Genomic DNA, 18,538 nt, shown 5'->3' with positions numbered 1-18,538 from the left:
TGATTATAGGCAGGCGTGAACAAAAGAGTAGTCGGTTAATCTGCGGGTTCCGGATTAAAAGGAAAGTTGCATTGATGAATGGAGGTATGATTATAAGTAGTGGTGTGACTATAGAACCAATCGTCTTGCAGGAGGATGCTGTTCTCTTTGTCGTCATTGTAAGGATGATAAAAGATATGTTCAGTGCCACTTGAAGCATAAACATTAAAAAGTAGAGCCCAACGGTGCAGTTGGCTCGGTGGTTACTACACTTTAGAGCCGTGCTCACCCTGAACGCTGCATGATACATGCGGCCATAGCAGTAGCAGATGGCCAGTATGCAAAAAGTTCCTATGACAGATGGGGGCCCAAACATCAGCATGTCCTCTTCCTGGGAAAATGTGATGTGTTCCTTGATGGTAAAAGCATCACACAGGAGCCCGCTGGTTTGCTGTTGGAAGCCACATCGAATCTGGCTCAGCACAAACCCTCCATGAAAGCTCGCTGCCCCACTGACCAGCCAAACGAGCCCCATGCTTATGTGGATATTGGAGGTGTTGATCATCCTGAGGTAGTGGATGCCGTGACAAATGAATACATAGCGTTCTATGGCCATTAGAGCCAAAGTCATCTGGGTTGTTAGGAAAAAGCAACGCAAAATGCAAAACTGTGCTATGCACCAGTTTCCATAAATCTGAGTTTGCTTATACACTATAGAAGACAATATGACCAAAGCAGTCACAAAATTCATCAAAACACCACAAGCTGATATATTTTGTATCAGGATGTACTGTGGCTGCCAGAGTAGCTGTTTATATCTCACTGTCACAAAAAAGAGAAATCCATTTGCTGTGGATGAAACAAGGACACAGCCAAGAAACAAAACAAAAAATGCAAGAAAATTCTTCTCAGAAAAAGCAAAGTCCCAGGCTGAACAGCTGGAAATTTTATCCACATGTTGATTCCAGCCACATGCACTCGTCATGTTGGATGAGTTTGAGAGAGAGCTGTTTGAGGTATTCAGTTGCATCTTCCCGCTTGAGGTCAGAACAGTTGTCTGAGAGCAGAACAGGTTCAGCATGTATTCATATAGGGAGGAGGGGCTTAACACCATGGCATAACTAAGATATTTCAATTTTTTTTTTTTTTTTATTAAAAAAAGGCAATATAGCCAAGGCATGCCATTTAGGTTACCTGGCAACTGCATCGAAAGAAGGTCATAGTGATGTCTTATACAATGTAACAGTCAAATGATCGTCTTACCTGTACTAAAGAATTGCTTGGAACTGTTTAAGTAGCACTAAAGTGTCTGCTTTTTAAAAATTTTACGCAAGTCCCCTTTTCCTCCTCCTCCTTATGGCCACACTTCGGGACGTTCTCCGTACCCACATCACATGTTAACATCCGATGACACAGTACATCAGAGAGTGAGGAAGGAACTTGCGAACATTACTACCTATGGTGTCATAACTGTACCGAGCGTAGATGGAGGAGTCTAATTGATCCAATTCACCGTCTCCACGTAGTCCCGGCTGCAATAAAAGTGCCTAATTATCCAATTTTCAGGTCTACTTGACCATGGAAATTGGATAATCAGGCCAATCATGAGCCTGCAGCAGGAATCGCGTCAGCACTTTGGATAAATGCTCGATGTATACATTGATAAAAAGTCTTTTCAATTCAATTACAGTGAATTCATTAATCTATAAATACATTTCTATCTGTCTTCTCCATAATGGAATGAGGCTTTATATAACTCAGTTTTTCCTTACCATAAAATATGTCATGAATAAATGTTATTTTTCTTTGCTCGGTATAGATCCAGCTGCTTTTCACGGACCAATTTCACACTGCCGTGCTTTTTTACTACAGGATGCACATCAGGACAAGGTTGATGATTTGAAGTGTCTTGGTCATGATGTTCTAGTTTGTACAACATGCATTAGCACAAACCCGTTTTTCTGAGCATATGATATCTTTGGTCTAATTTAACCCCAGATACCTCATCTTGGGTCCACATATAGAGAAGACGGAATAACCGGAGGTACGGCTTAAAAAACAGTATATTAGAGCGAAGATCTCATTTTAGTGCCATACCGACAATTGGATGCCCTCAATTAAATAGTGTAGGGTATACAAATTTTATATTTTGGGAGGGAAAAGAGGCACTGGTCTCAGATAAGGAATCAAAATTGTCACATACCCTGAACTGAGATAATGGAATCGGTACTGGGCGAGAACATTTTGAAGTGGTACATCCCTAATTTTTCATGTGTTTATGAAGCAGACACAGTGGATCGCATCAAAATATGGACACATGTAAATCTCCTCTTAATGAGCTCTCCAACTCCTCTCTTTTCAGGTGCTTTTCCTTGAGTAGTTACAATTGCTCTAATGACAGAACTTATGAACACTGATTCACTTGTTTGGACTGATATATTCAGTTTTAGGGCAATACACATATGGATATTAGAGGATGCAGTATGATATAATTTTCCTGAAAGTGCTAAGTGTGGCATATTCTGGTGACCCAAAAGTTCATCAATTACTGACAACAATGGTTGTTTCGCTTCTTTTTCAAACACCAAAAACACACAAAAAAACACCACAACACATTTCCCACCTAAGCAGCATCGACTTTAAACAGCGACTGAAATTTATTTGAATTAAATAAAGTCTTGTACATTTCACAGCTATAGGGGCCTACATAGTAAGCAAAACAAAGTCTACTCTTTGTCCATGTGCAGAACTACACCACAGGGTAGTTCAAGACAGTTTGTCATCATGTGAATAAAGGAGTGGGGGCACGGCTGGTGGAGAGATGAGGCCAGAAGCCAGAGAAAGTACTCCTCAAAAGATCAGCTGATGTAAAAAATAATGAAAGGAGATGAGGTCCTCAATTTGTGACTTCAGGAAGCATTTTCATGCGGATTCCTTCCAAAGTTACACATCCATCATTTGAAAACAAAACAAAAAGTGACAATCTGCAAAATATTTCACCAAATTACCATGCTTTAAAGGCAGATAGCTTAAATTCTTTGTAATGAACACGTAAAGACTGGATTCATTATATTTAAGTGATATTGTATGGTAAACTCCTGGTCTTTGTTTCTCCCCAAAGTCGACATCTAACATGTTGTAATTGAACTTTTCAGTTACTGATATTAATCTACTTTGGAAATGTCTCTTGGCGATTGCTGTCTGATTTCTTGACTGTAGCATCACTCTAAGCTCGTTGTTCCACCTCCTCGCCGTATGCAAGATGGCCGTCGCTGACTTAAGACAGGACAGCCTGAGAGTTCTTGATGCCAACCAGGTTGTCTGCACTGATAGACCTCCTCATAGCAGCTTTACTCAGGTCCTTGTACTTGTCTTCGCACAGCCTGGAGATGGCCTAGAGACAAATAAGCACATAGCAGGTTACAACCTAAACAACAAAGTAAGGAAGACAAAGAGTCAGACTACACCTACAGAGACAAAAAACATTCCTTCGTCTATGAGTCAAGTTACAGTTTGCGTCCAAAATAACATGCTGTTTTCACTTAGAGACTATTTTCACAGAGGCGTACAGAGGACTGATACAGAGCTTTGTCACATGGTGCAACAACAATCACCTGAAGCTCAGGATCAGCAAAACCAATGAACCTGTGGTGGACTACATTTCTTCAAGTATGGATGTTACTGCAATTCAAATCAGGTCATCCTCAAGTCCAAGTGGACGTTTGTGCCAGATGTACTGAAATTCCCTCGAGGCAATGCCCGAGATATAGCATTCACGATTCACTTTTCATAGGGGGAGATTTCAACCACTACCTCTTTGGGCAAGGGCGGACTTGAGGGGTAAGGGTAAAAATCGTAAGCCTTAAACTCTGAGGGTGATCTACAGTAACGTTAGTACTTCACACGCAGTCAAGCAAGTGCTTGCAGGATCGACTTCAATGACAGATCGATAGAGGAACAACACAACACCTGTTTCCCACCCTGTCACTGGACGGAGGCACAATAAAACCATCCAATGTGGACACAAATGTAGCCTCTACAAACTCACCTCCAGTTTCTGGGCCCGCTTGTTGCTCAGCGGCTCCAGAGGGAAACTGAGGTTGTTGTCGTCAGCCAGTGAGCGCAGGTCAAAGTAATACTTGGCGTAGACGCTGGCTGGGACGTTGATGTTAAACTGGAGCAATTCCAGGAAGTGGCGCTCCATCTCATTCCTGCAGAACGTGGAACAATGCAGACAGTTGGTCAAAGAATTCAACATTTTCCATTCAAGTTACAACATCGGCCAGCAACAGGGTGCACAATTGAAACACTCACATGTCCTCCACTGTGATATCTTTGAGGATCTGACAGTAGTCGACATTCCACACTGCCTGGTCGTCCCAGACTTTGGAGGCCAGCAGAATGGCACCGAGAACAATTCGCTTCCAGTTACAAGGACAGATATCCATCTCAGCGTATGTCAAGAGCCTTTCCAGGTACACCTAACACACAGGGAACATGTACACCTATTAGTCATCGAAATCAATGTTTTGTTTTTTTAATCAAATATCAGACTTGTGTACTGTAAACTTACCAGAGTGACGATGGCGCACTCAGCAGTGAGCTGTGCAGAGCTGAAGAGCGTTCGTATGAAGCGGTAGATGAGTTTGTGTTCTGGGTCGACCACAGAGTAGTCATCTGGAACCTTTTCTCGCTGTTGACCAGAGGGTCGATCATTATCAGTGAATCAGCACAGAGTGAACCTGTATATTATGTCATCTAACACGTCAACATACCGATAGAGGGTGCTTCTTCTCGTCGAATATATCCAGCGAGCGGTTTGAATCTCTGCAGGAGCAGAACATTAACGAGCCAATGTTAGATGTGCAAAATATGTGATCTTAGTCCTGCTGTGAAAAAAAAAAGACCTTCACTTATCTGTGGGGGCTTGACAGTGGTAGTGACTCAACCATTTTCTCTCTTTAGCCTATGAACACTATGATGAACACTGCGAGCAAAACATGTGATCTGAACGACCACAGATTTGCAAATTGATTCACTACCAATAATAGCTTCTATTGGATTTATATCCTGATTAGATGGCTAACTTTTCTCCACTGACAATGAGACTGTGTGTTCATTTAAGTCTTGTGGAACCTCCAACTGCAATGACGCCAAAAGGTTTAAATTCCTCAACATCACGACTCTGTTTCCCACCTTACTGATCTAATGACTATTGGCAATCGGCACAAAGTTGCTATGATGCCAATAAAGGTTCGAAACTAGCTGACTAACTGACTGATGACTGACTGACTACTGGTATTAGAGTTATGATACCATTAAAGATTGGTAAAAACCCAAAAGAAGAAACTAATCTACTAACTAAAGTCCATGAACAAAAAGTTGCTGCGATGTGATTAAAAGTTGACAGAATCTCAGGGTTCATTCATTCATTTGTGTGGTTCCTAACAAATCTTTACTATTGACCACTACAAAAAATGCTCTACCTTCATGATAGCTAATGCCCAACTAGCTTACGCTTCCCATACTGCGTCTTTCCAATGTACCAATGTAAGTTGTATTTGTCGGGCCAACATCTGCAAGATCTATCTATCCATCTATCTATCTATCTATCTATCTATCTATCTATCTATCTATCCTGAAAGTTGTGTTTCCTAACTAACTATCTAACTAACTCACCAACTAACTGACTAACTACTGACTGGCCACCACCAACAACTTCCCATTATGCCAACAGTTTGATAAACCCCAAATAAACCCTACTCAATTGTGTGTTTCTTAACTAAAAATCTAAGTACCAAGCACAAACAAAACAGTATAGCAACATCTACAAAAATGAAATCTATGACAAAACTTGAAAAATGTGAAAAATGTTCCTACCTGTTTTTTATGTGATAGTATATCGCCAATGCGACGCTGGAACAGAGAGAAATTGACACAAACAGTGAACCAGAGCATACATGCTACGTTAGCATTCGCATGCCATGTCCTCCTATATCTGTAGTTTCACCGACTGGTATGTAGATCATGTCTGTTACAATTAGCATTGAAGGACATCTCCATATTTCGTCTGCAGTCGGAAAAATTACGCATTTGGTTTGTCAACACTCCAAACTAAAACCATAGGTAGCTAAGCAATGGGGCTTTTCCACATGCATGTGCTGCCTCGGCTTGATTTGGTTTGACTTGGCACGTCAGCCCTGCGTGGCAGGGATTCGCATTTCCACTACGACGTCCCTACCTGCTTGAAGACGGGTCCTTAACTGATGACACGCTCGTCTTGGGTAGTGGTCAAATGAAGCGGCTGTAAATACTCTTCCTCCCTGCAGTGCTGCGGAAGAATGGCCGCTAATAAAGCTCGGCTAATTCAGTTATAAACACGTTTCATTTCCTAGAAATTCTTAACAATAAAAGTACCTTGTTATTTAAAAGCTTTGGTTATGAAGCAGCAAAATCAGGAGACATGACTCCCGAAACAGCTGAACGCGGACATTATTAAACAGTAAAGTAAAGCCATCTTCGGTGCAGCTCCGCTCAACTTGGCGCGGTAAAAGTGACTACAAGTCAGTAGTCAAGCCGGTGAAAAAGCCCCACAAAAGGTTAGCTTGTTAGGTTGCGGCATACTTTTTTAAAAAGGTGTGAAGGACGAACGCCAGGAGACACATGACCTGCTAAAGGAAACCAGCACACTGAAATCCATAAACTACTCCTGTGAAGATATTTAGAAGACAGAGGAAAAGTCTCGTACCATTTGATCGTGCTCTTGAGGTTGGGCTGGCTGACCGTGCTGTCATCGATGAATATTGTCGAGCAGGAGCTGTACTTCTTAGTCAGGAGCCCCGGGGACATCTGCGAGAGAAAACATGATGGTTTAAAGGCACATGACTGGAGAGATACCACGCATTTCAAGCACAAAGCCTCACTTGAACACTTACATGATTCAAGTAGTTGCTTTTCCTTTTCTCGCGCACTGCAACGAGTAGAAAAGAATTCGATTAGGGGAGTAAAAAAATACTAAAATTCGGAGATCGTGATAGGATAAATACTGACCGTCTGTCTGCGACTTGTTCAGGAAGAGGGTGCTGGCTCTCGGGTGGTCTGACGGGTTGGCCTCTTGGGCCAGCTCTGTAAGATGCACGTATGAGACATTAACACAAATGGTACAATTTCTTGTATGCGATCTAAACAACACCAGGTCAAGACACGGAGAAGTGTAAAAAATGTGTGGTCTCCGGATCCTCCGCACCCACCATCAGGGAGCTCCCGGTCGCTGATGTGCTGCAGGTAGGTCCCGGTGTCTTCACTCACGTCCTCCGTGGTGGTGATGGGACACTCCTCCAGCTCCACCTCTCTCCTGTGAATCTTGGGACTCTCCCCTGGAGAGATGCAGCAGGACACCGAGCCTCCCATGGTTGACCTACAGCAGTCCTGCTACAGCCCATACAACTGAGGAGGGACCGCCTACTACTAACTCCACTGCCTCTGCAACTTAAAAGTTCAATCTAAATCTTTTAAATCTCTAAAACTAGATCTGCCCGAGATAAAACACTGACATTTAAACCTTTAAAATGATCTAACTTTAGCATATTAGGGAGCAGTCTGGCTGCAAGGTGAGGAAATCTGTCTTCAGTGTATAATGGGATCTATGTGCTGACAGCCAACTGGGTGTCTGCGGTATGTGCGGGGCAGCTGACATATTCAGGGCGTGTGCGCAGCATAGCACTGGCGCACTTTGACAACATTTACATGCGTGGACTGGATAGTTTTTTGGACGGTGAATGTCTAATTTCAACTCATTTCACGCAAACTAACAATACAAAGTCACAAGCTCCTCTGTCTCCCTCCATGGCTAGCCGGCTAACGCTAGCTTCCGCACCTCAATCCATTCCTGGCTGCTTCTTCTTCTTCTCCTTCTCCTTCTTCTTCTTCTTCTTCTTCTGCTCCTTCTTCTTCTACAGCAGCGTGGATCAATCCATTTTCACTGCAGCTGAAGCCTCCGTCACAATAAATCAATTCCTACGAGACAAACCCGCTAATTTTCTCCCTGGGGAAGACTCTAGAGGTTAGCTAAAGAGGCTGTGAGGAGGCGAGTGCTGGGATTTTAAAAAGATAGCCAGCGTTAGCTCTCATCTCGTCGCATTTGCAGGACACGTCTTGGATGTCAAACGAGCCGAAGCTGTAAAGTTCAGAGGTAACGTCCGGCTACTGACTTTCAAAATAAAAGTCATCAGTGTGAACTTGATGTACTTACAGCAATGAAATACAAATTGAGTCAAATTAACACGTTGTTTGCACTTAAAATGCAATTTTATACATTTTAGAGAGAAATTTTGTATATTTTACTTCACTATTATTATTGTTTGACAGCTTTAGACATTTACAAAATTTGATTTTTGCACACCAAACATGAAACAGCTAAAACACTGAGTAATAACTAGTTATATCATGTTTCCAGCTTCTCAAATTATTTTTAATTTATTTGGAGGTTTTAACTACTGGTTGACATTGTGAAAATATCATTCTGGGTGATTGTGAGGCCGCTTCTCACTATTTTAAGATTTTTTTTAAAAGAACAACAACAAAAAAAAACAGTCAATTGATTATACAAGAATGTAATTAGTAGATTAATCCGCAATGGAATATAAATTGAGTTAAATTAACACATTGTTTGCACTTAAAATGCCATTTTCTCCATTTCAGAGATACATTTTTTATTGTTTTACTTCACTACAATTATTATTTGACAGCCAGGGAAAGTATTTACATGGAGAATTCATAAATAAATAAATAAATAAATAAACCCCAATAATACCTTATTGCAGAATAGGTCATTTCTGTGCTTTTATTTTGAGTGCAGGAACGCATTTAAAACGGAAACTGCGTCGCTGCTACGTATTGTAAACTTTACAGGCCTGTGAGGGATTCATCCGCGGGCCCCGCCCCCTTGAGAAAACCCCTCTAAGGCACCGCCCATTATGAAATCACGCTTTCCTATTGGTCCCTTTTAGCTTAACTGTTACACGATTGGCTGCAATGAGAGACTGAACTCCTCGAGATGGCAGCAGAGAGACGTCAACTCAGCTGGCTGAGAAGAAGAAGAAGAAGAACCGCACTGCGCATGCGCTTAGAGACGATCGGTGAAAAATATGGCTACACCAAACTCCATTTAAGTTTCTGTTGATTTTACAGCATGGCCCTCGTTCCGTACGTAGAAAATCCTTTACCCGCGCTTTCCAAACTCCACAATTCATCAGCACAGTTTCGGTTCGCCAACCGAGACCTCCACCTCAGCCAGGACTGGAAGAAGCTCGGGGTGGCTGCAGTCGTGTGGGATGCAGTAAGTCATATATTAATACTCCTGTCATTCATTCATTCATTCACTGCTCCATCTGAATGAAAATGCACACCACGCCTGTTTTGCAGGCAGTTGTCATGTGCATGTACCTGGAGGTGGGGAAGGTGGAGGTGAAGGGGAGGCAGGTGATTGAGCTGGGAGCTGGGACTGGACTGGTGGGCATTGTGGCAGCTCTGCTGGGTGAGTTTACATTACTGTTGAGTTATATGGAGTGTGAAGAGATAAATATCAATAATGTATGGAGGACTAAACCTGACATATAAGGAAAATATATACATGGCTCAATAAATACATTAATATGCCATTAAATGCACCAAAAGTAACATTGTAAATAAATGTAGGCATTTATTTACTAAATGTGACATAATTACATATTTTTGTTTTAATTTCCCTCTGTATTTATTTGCCTTTATATTAATTCAACTATTTATTTACTTTCCCATTTTATTTATTAATTTTATCTATACAGTATGTATTTATACTCGCATCTATTTATATATTATGGCATATTTATTTATTTATTGACGCATTTATATACTCTTTATTTATTTCTGATTTTAGCAGGGTCAGTCCTCCATAATATTGAAATAAAAAGGTATTGAAAATACTTTTAAATGTCAGCATGTATGGACGACTTGACCTGCCAAAAATGCCAGAAATAAATTAATGTCATTAAATACACCAAAAATAAAATTGAAAACAAATGTAGCATTCATGAATTTACAAAATGTGACATAAATATATATTTCTGCTTCAATTGTATTTATTTATATTTGTATTAATTCCAACTATTTATGTATTTTCCCATGTAATTTGACATTTTATTCATTATTTATTCATTTTTAAAATTTATTTACGTATTTATTTCTGCAGCGTTGTAATAAGTACCCATAAGTCATACTTGGGTGAAAGTAAAAAATATTGTGCCAAAATGTTACTAAAAATCACCCATATGACTAGTACTTAAGTAAAAGTATCTGATATTGAATGAACTGAAGTAACAAAAGTAATTTTCTGCCAAAAACAAGTTATTTATTGAGTCATTTAGATATTTATTGGCCTCGAAAACTGTCAATCGGTGTCACATTCTTATCCTTCAGGAGCCAAAGTGACCATCACTGACAGACAGCCTGCCCTGGACTTCCTCTCCGCCAACGTGAAGGCGAACCTCCCCCCAGACTCCCAGGGATCGGTGGTTGTGTCTGAGCTGAGCTGGGGCGAGGGCCTCCAACGTTACCCGGCAGGAGGATTCGACGTGGTGCTGGGAGCCGACATCGTTTACCTGGAGGACACCTTCGTGCCGCTGCTGCAGACTCTGGAGCACCTGTGCTCGGACTCCACCGTGGCGCTGCTGGCCTGTAAGATCCGATACAAGCGGGATACGGACTTTTTGGACATGCTGAAGCAGCGGTTCAGAGTTGAGGACGTCCACTATGACAAAGAACGGGACATCCACGTGTATAAATGTTGGAAACTGCCGCCAAAGAGGGATTTGTGACGACCTTGAACTGTTTTTTTTTTGCATAAGAATCAAATAAAATGTTCACAAATGATCAAAGATTACCAGAAACACATTTATTAACAGCTGCCAAAAATGTAATATTTCAATAGCTCTAACATAATGCACTGTTTTATACAGGTCGGTGCTGACATTTAGAAATTGTGAATACAAAATTAATGAAAAGCAACATAAAAAAAAGCATACTATGTCATGACGATACATAATACCTAAAATAATACAATATGGCATTCCGTTATCTTAAAAAATATCCATTTTGTTCACGTCAGAGTCGTTGTCTGGTTGGATTTGGTTGCACTTTTCACAATGCAGGGTGTCTGATAGGTGCAGCCGAGTCGTACTTGGTGAGATTTGACGCTCCACACAACCGGTAACGTCCGATTAAATACGTGATGATGCCTCGACAATCAGTAAGCAACAGAACACTCGTGGACTCTAAATAATTGATGCGTAGCAGTGTTGCTTTCAAGTACAGGAGGTGTTGCTTATTAGAGTTTCCTGTTAAATCAAGTGAAATGTGGTAGGATTGTATATGCAAGGAAAGTGCGCATGCCACTTTGTAATCCTGTCAACAGAATTTGGAGACGGGCCTCTGCTGACGCCTGGTATCGACCGCAAGAATTCACTTATTTTATACAGAAATAATTCAAAAGTTTAACCCAGTAACAAAACAGGTGGGGACATTATACACCGACAGACCAGGGAATCCACGATTCCTGAGACGCGTCTCCAAAGTTTGTAGACAAGGTTTTTCTTTCATTGCAAAACAAGTCAGGCTCATTATTTTTGGTTAATGTTCAAAAAGAATCCAGGAATTAATAAAACAAATAAAAAAATTTATTTAAAAATACAAAAATAAGGGAGAAAAACTTCTTAAAATGGCATTTTTAGGGCAAACAGCAGAAGATCATCTGCGTATAATCCAATTTCTATCACATGAGGGGTACAGTATTATACCACAAGAGTAGTCAGGACGTTTTTGTTGAACATTGGTAGAAAAACCAAAAACAATGAGCCTTCCTAATATGATTGGGAACATGCACCAGAGACCCGATAAACTCTTGAAGAGTTCTGTAACCATAAATGTTCCACTTGAGAGATTTAAACAAGTCTTTTTTAAAGCTGCATTTAACATGACAACCATTTTACAACCCAACAGAATGGTTTAGCTTTTTTCTTCTTTTTTTTTGTTCATGTCGTATCAAGGCCAAAAAGAAAGTGAAAAAAAAAAAAAAAAAAGTCAATGGCATTATGCAAGCAGATAATCCAATACGTAGTAAACCAAACATAGCTAAAAGATAAAAAGTTCATGACACAGCCCATCTACAGTTCAAAGCATTAGTAAGTAACAGATGTTAATGCGAGAGCGCAGTTACAGTTACAAATGTTGCACACGAAGGTAACCTCCTCACGATCCAAGAGTCTCGGGGGCGGGGGGAGATTTTTAAAAAGTTCCGTCGGTGGTGGCGGTGATGGGAATCGAGCAGTTCCCTGTTGCTGGTGATGTCGCCCGGTTCATCCAGGCACCAGTGACTGGAATGCTTCCCCGTTGGGTGGCGTCAAAACAAGAACAGTCTGTTCCATCACTTCACCACAAGGACCCTGTTATAGTTGTAGCCTCCTCCAACGCCTCCGTCCTTACACAGCCTCCAGCTTTTTCATGGGAAACCGATGGGGAACAGAATTTCAAATCGAAGTGGGAGTCGGTGTGGTTGTTTTTTAAATTCCTGGTGAGTCACTTTACAGATTTTTCAGCAGTTTTTAAAAAGAAAGCGAGAGAGTAGAAAAGAGGGGCGTGGCATCCAGATGCATGGCTCTGTGCTGAGTCTCTGTACACGGGGACAAGACGGCGTTGCCCCTGCCAGGCGCTCGGTGACGTTTTCTACTCAGATTTGTGGCAGTACAAGTCTTTGAGGGCTTTGAGTTCCTCGATGAGGGTTTTGTTCTGGTTCTCCAGCACGGCCACGCGGTTCTCCAGACACTTGACGTACTCCTTCTTCTTCCTGCGACACTCGCGGGCTGCCTCCCTGCGCAACAGAAACACCATGTCAGTGTGTGGAGACGTTATCTTGGGCTTTTTTGACATTTTACAGACGAAGCAACTAATCATTAATCGAGAAAATCATCAACAGATTAATAAACGATGAAAACAATAATTAGTTGCCGCCCTAATCATCAATATCAAATAACAGCAACAACAGCATCAACAACAAAACTAAACATACCGTTAGTCAACATAATAAATCACATACCTGTTTTTCATAAGTCGGACTTCTCTTTTGCGTGTGACTTCCTCGGTGCCACCGCCTGAGCCCAGTGCAGGCGAAGTCGCCATGACTACCCCGGGAGTGATGGCGCTGGTGGGAGCTGTGCGGATCTGATAGGCCTGGACGTCACCAGAGGCAGCTGACGGACAAAGACGAGCCAACACAGTCAGTGTTTTGTAAAAGCAGAACATGACACACTTCCTGTTCCAAGTAGTACACTTTCATTCTGAGACAGAATTACGTAATGCTTCAGCAGAACATGATGTTGAGTCATTTTCCCACCTTGTACAACCACTTGGTTGCTGGGCACGAGGATCTGCTGCCCGTCGCTGGTCTGGGCGTACTGCAGGATGGTGGCGCCGGGCTGGGCTCCGGCAGCGTTGGCCATGGTCAGCGTCTGCAGGCCCTGCACGCCGTCTGTGCCGTTATTGGCCAGCTGGATGGCCCCGCCCTGGGTAATGGCAACTGCAGAGGGACAACATCACATGTTAGAACTAGTCCTAAATTAACTGCACAGTGACGACCTCCAAATCTGGCTAGTGGGACGAGGAAATTCAGTGCAATGGCCTCCTGAACTGATCTATTTTTTCTAAAATAACCCACTCAGACATCACTAACTGCAGCAACTTATTTTCTATCTCTCATTTTCTATTTATAGTCGCTTTAGTTTCTCCAATGTAGCATGAAGGGTTAAACTCAGTTTGGATTTGCACAGCCGGTGTTGTAAAATGACAAATGAACCGTGTAACCTTTGAGACGTCTCCACACATCAAACATCATAAAAAGGGATTTAATGTGTCCGAGACAAACTCTGCCCAACATCAGACAGTATCTGATCCAAACAGCTGAACGCAGAGAACAAGCAAGATTTACATCAGTGCCATCAAGAGAGGAGTGTCTTCAGACAACGATCATTCCTCTGTGTTGTTAAATTAAGATGATTAAATTACAATATTGGCCAAGTTTACCTCATCTGATTTGAGACTTTTCTGTTCAGCTGGTGTAAAGAGCAAAAGGACGCCGCATGATAGCAGGAAATCCTAAATGTCGCAACAACGTGAAACTTCCTGTATAATAATCTCCGACAGTGTACTCACTGTATTGGCCGCTGCTGGTCTGATAGATGGGAGTGGGCATGGTGACGGTGGTGATGGCGGGGGCTGTGTCGTCCTCGGACTTCTCCTCCTCAATTCGAGGCACTGCTGGAACGTCTGATGATAGGTCGTTGAGAATCTTCCTGCGGAGGGGAAACATTCACAGAGACGTTTGTTTTATTCACCCTCTCCCCCAGAAACATTGAAACCAGAGCCTTCAACCTCGGAAGCATTCGCAAGTTTATCTTTTTGCTCTGAAGCAACAGTAGCTGATGATAAGAAGCGCAGCAGACACGAGATGTAGGCAAAAGATTTAAGGGAAATGTGAAGTTGTCAGTTGTCGCACAGACCTGTAGGAAGGTCGTCTGGACAGGATCTCTCTCCTCTTCTGAGAATCTGTCACGCTGTCTACAGACTCCTGGGAGTCCTCGCTCTCAGCAACAGTCGAAATCTGCAACATAAATCAAAAAACTTTCAACTTAACAAAGAAAATCAGTCGTAAAAAATGATTTTAACATCTTTTACAAGCCTCTGCTTCATTGCAAATACGTAGCAATAAAAGGTGAAGATACAACTACAAGCTTACAGCTAATAAAACAATGGAAAATGAAGCATGTAAGCAATCAGTGCTGTAAAAGTCTCCCTCACCTGTACAGTCTGGACCTGTGGGGACTGGATGACAGATGGCTGTGCAGCTTGGATCACCCCGTGCACTTGGACCGTCTGACCGTTGGGTAACTGCACTAAGGTGACTGTGGGACTGCTGGACGACACCTGGGCTGCTGCTATGGACGCCTGCAACCCATAAGCACATTTCATCTTTATTCAAGTTCATGAACTTTTCTCAGCTGCAGCAGCGCTCAGGTCTGCTATGGAAAGTACTGTGTAACGTGTGAATTTAAATTGTTTTTTCCTTACAAAATTTACCTGGGCCAGACTGATCTGCTGGGCCTCAGACTCCGAGACAGCCGTTTCACCACTTTGCTGTGTGTCTGCAGCAGCTTCCATGGTCATTTAAAAATCTGCACAAAGTAAGAAACTGCTTGTTTGTACGTGTACCATGATGATTAACACAGCAGCTGTCAGCACACACAATGAAAGAGTGGTGTGTGGTGTGCAAGCAGACACTGGAGGTTGAGCCTCACACACACACTGCTTGTTGATATTTTAAAAAAGGAGGGTGTGGCTTAGCTTAACATGCTAGCATAAAATTCATTTATAAAACATCCTCAACGAATCTCCAACAAGGAGGAAGCTAGCAAAAATAACGATAAAGCATGTAGCATACTCAAGACATGGCACCATAACGTTAAGGTTAAATAATGCTCATGTAGCAACTAGCCTCACACTTTGAATAAGCAGCTAACTCCTCAGCTAGGTAGCCGAGCAGCTCTCGTTAGTGTTTCCAACACAGTTAGCAATGTAGCACGCTAGCTAGCTAGCTTGAGCGGCAAACGCTCCAGCTAGCGTGCTAACGAGCTAACAGGAATGCATTGGCTGTTAGCACAGTTAGCAGCCAATTATTTTAAATTTATCAAGCCTACAACACAGATTTTTTCAGTTTTAACAGCTCGTTTCGCAGCTCAGCGCTTTGCTGTGACTTGTTAGCACCGTAGAAAAAAAACAATATCGCGTTAACTAGCCTGAATCAACACACAACGTAAGGTTGCTAGCTATGTGAGGGTAACTGGAGGGAAAGGTCTGCATGCAGTGCCAGTTTTGTTTGCAACTAGGGCACCCCACTTTCACTAACCAGTCTGTGGGCTCAGTTTGCCTCAAAACACACTGTTGACAGGAACATCTTAGCTTCACGTGGCTAGCTGCTTCTGTAACACATTTCTACATTGTTTAATAAAACAGAAAATAACATTTAAGCCCACTCCCATATTAATACCTATGTGTTGCGAGTCAGCGAGCCTTGCAGAGACTGACTCATTTTGTGAGCCTCTGCAACACGGCCGCCATGATCTCTTTGTTGGCTTTGTGCGGATATTAGGCGCAAATAACTTCTCTGGGCAGCCATCTATCTGTTTAGCAAACATCGGATGCGTATCCTCTTACCAACACAGACTCGCTTCGTCACTCCCGGGTCTACGGAGCTCCACTTTTATTCAGACCGACACGTAAGAGACCGCGTCAGGCTACACCTCCGTCGCGTCACCGAGAACAACAACACGGAGAGGAGGACGAGGGAGACGACGACAGAGAAAATCAGCTCCGCCGAGAGGAGCCGAGCGGAGGCGGAGAGAGGCGGAAACACCCGAGAGGAGCCGAGCGGCCGGTGGACGGGTGACGGAGATTGCCGAGGGGAGAACCGGATGTCCGGGAGCTTATCTGCGCATGCGCGAAAATGTATAATACGACTTATACATTTTTTTGAAAAGATAATTATTTTAACATATTATTTAACATTACGTTTTACATACAAATGCAAAAATATAAAAACACTTAAAAAATTAAATTAAAAAATTAAAAATTTTAAAACACTTTTTAATTTTAAAAAGTAAATACTGATTATTTTATGTTTACTTTTCTTACTTACGTCCGCACTTATTTTTCTTACGAGTTATTTAAAGGGGCACTATGTAGTTTTGGAGAATTTTATTATTTTTTTACAATATCAATGAGGCGATAATGCAAACTCAGAAATATGTAAATAAGGTGCCCTGAACACTGTTTGAGGCTAGAAAGGTGGCAGGGTCCGCCACATGTAAACAATGTAAAGATTAAATTGTGTTGTCCTTTAAGCTCAGTTTGTTTATTCAGTTATTAAGTCATGAAAACAAAGAGTTTGTTTATTTAGTTTGTGTCAATTTCTGATTAAAATTTCTACATACTGCACCTTTAATTATTTTATTTCATCACTGCACATTAACAGTAAATCATATTTATTTTTTCTATGTTTTTAAAGGTTTTTCAGCAAAAATCAAAGTCATTGTTGAGATGGGTTTGAAAAAAAATAGGCTGCATTGCTATTTTGGTCCACATGGGGGCAGCAAAGTCATTTATTTATTCCCAGCATGCCGCTCGGCACTGATTCTGCCCCATTATGTTGTGTTAAAGCACATGTTTTCTCTATCCCAGCCTGATATGATCAGTTATCTGTGAATAAGGTTAGCCTTCACAGTGGTTCTGGCTTCCTCCCACCAAACCACATTGAGATTTCATCCCAAAAACCATCGGGGTCCGGCCCTGTATCACTTATTACGCGCTATTTACAGCCCTCGTGATTCCCATTACATTTGCTTCTCCTTGGTTGTCGAATCTGGCCATAAAATGTACTCATTAACTCTGTCACTCTGTGTGAGGGGACTGTCGGCTGCAGGAGTGAAATGGCTTCTAAGCTGTGGCAGCTGGTCAAAATCCTGCAGGGAAAATGAGACTTCAGACCAATTTATGACCATCATCTCTATGTGCGAGGTCATTTCGGGAGGTCTCTTAAAGCACACACACACAAACAGATGTCAAACATACACTTCTTCACCTATCGAGTGATTGACCGCACCACTGCTGACCCAACCAATCTTGTGTCCTTTACAAAAAAACGGATAAATCTGCCAAGAAAAGTCTTAAATTTTGCGCTTTTCTCAAATTAAATCACAGATAGTGAAGCATGCAGTCACCTTGTTAAGAGCTCTCGTGGCAAATATGATAAATATTTGCCACGAAGCGGCGTTCGTATCTGTTCCACGTCCATGTCGGCGTCTTGATTGGACATTGATTTCCCTTAATAGTGACCACCGGCTAGGATAGCCTTAGCAAACCATAATTAGCCTGCATCCCTACATGGGAGGAGAGGTTTCATCAGTTATCACTCAGTGTGAGCAAGCTGTGCACATTCAGATCATTTTCATAATTTCTGTGGGAAATTAGCCCACAATTTGTTCGCCTGTTGTGCATGTTTTGTCCATTTTTTGTCCATTTTCTCATCTGTTTTGCACATATAGTTAGAGGAATAGGAGAAAACATCACTCTATTATTATTATTTAATCATGCAGATTATTTTCTTTAATGAATTAAACTAAATTTAACCAAAAAAACAGTCCAAAATCCAAAGATACTCACTTTCTATTGCAAAAAACTGGCATACGTTCACATTCAGGAGCTATAACCTGTGATTTTTTTGGGACATTTTGATCAGAAAACAGCTCCCAGCTCCAAATTTTGTATAAATACATTTTTAATTCTGCTTCTTTTTATCACTCAGATCCACAGTCTTTTGGATTTGCTGCTAAAAACACATGAGCGCACAAACACAATCGCACCATCCCCGCATTATTCACTCCTTTATCACACCGACCATCTCATTCTCTGAGTGCATATC

The 18,538-nt window shown here is 41.8% G+C and overlaps 3 protein-coding genes across 5 annotated transcripts; 1 reads left to right on the top strand and 2 right to left on the bottom strand.

Moving 5' to 3' along the window:
* Positions 1-2,603: 2,603 nt before the first annotated feature.
* Positions 2,604-8,135, bottom strand: LOC140992373 (cyclin-Y-like protein 1). Its single transcript, XM_073462687.1, has 10 exons — positions 7,230-8,135; positions 7,030-7,104; positions 6,915-6,949; positions 6,728-6,828; positions 5,860-5,895; positions 4,755-4,806; positions 4,553-4,672; positions 4,294-4,460; positions 4,028-4,190; positions 2,604-3,373 (listed from the first exon to the last, which is right to left on the bottom strand). Exons 1-10 carry the CDS (start codon positions 7,387-7,389, stop codon positions 3,257-3,259), a joined length of 1,026 nt encoding a protein of 341 aa, XP_073318788.1. The 5' UTR covers positions 7,390-8,135; the 3' UTR covers positions 2,604-3,256.
* Positions 8,136-9,056: 921 nt separating this feature from the next.
* On the top strand, positions 9,057-10,898 carry mettl21a (methyltransferase 21A, HSPA lysine). The gene is made up of 3 exons (XM_073495543.1): positions 9,057-9,316; positions 9,403-9,514; positions 10,435-10,898. The coding sequence occupies exons 1-3, from the start codon at positions 9,170-9,172 to the stop codon at positions 10,830-10,832; spliced, it is 657 nt and encodes a 218-aa protein (XP_073351644.1). The 5' UTR covers positions 9,057-9,169; the 3' UTR covers positions 10,833-10,898.
* On the bottom strand, positions 10,888-16,396 carry LOC141020454 (cyclic AMP-responsive element-binding protein 1). Of its 3 annotated transcripts, none has more exons than XM_073495542.1 (8): positions 16,276-16,396; positions 15,142-15,236; positions 14,863-15,009; positions 14,565-14,665; positions 14,218-14,357; positions 13,403-13,585; positions 13,106-13,259; positions 10,888-12,880 (listed from the first exon to the last, which is right to left on the bottom strand). In XM_073495542.1, the coding sequence occupies exons 2-8, from the start codon at positions 15,226-15,228 to the stop codon at positions 12,736-12,738; spliced, it is 957 nt and encodes a 318-aa protein (XP_073351643.1). In that variant the 5' UTR covers positions 15,229-15,236; positions 16,276-16,396; the 3' UTR covers positions 10,888-12,735. The 3 variants fall into 3 exon arrangements, with proteins under 3 accessions (XP_073351643.1, XP_073351642.1, XP_073351641.1); XM_073495541.1 differs by having other exon boundaries at positions 15,133-15,236; positions 16,276-16,392; XM_073495540.1 differs by lacking the exon at positions 16,276-16,396 and adding an exon at positions 16,109-16,255 and having other exon boundaries at positions 15,133-15,236.
* Between the last annotated feature and the right edge of the window lie 2,142 nt (positions 16,397-18,538).

This window comes from Pagrus major, chromosome 24, assembly GCF_040436345.1.
Source record: "Pagrus major chromosome 24, Pma_NU_1.0".
Classification (NCBI taxonomy): Eukaryota; Metazoa; Chordata; class Actinopteri; order Spariformes; family Sparidae; genus Pagrus; species Pagrus major.
The sequence above is the reverse complement of the archived record's forward strand: the minus strand, read 5'-3'. Positions and strand labels throughout refer to the sequence as shown.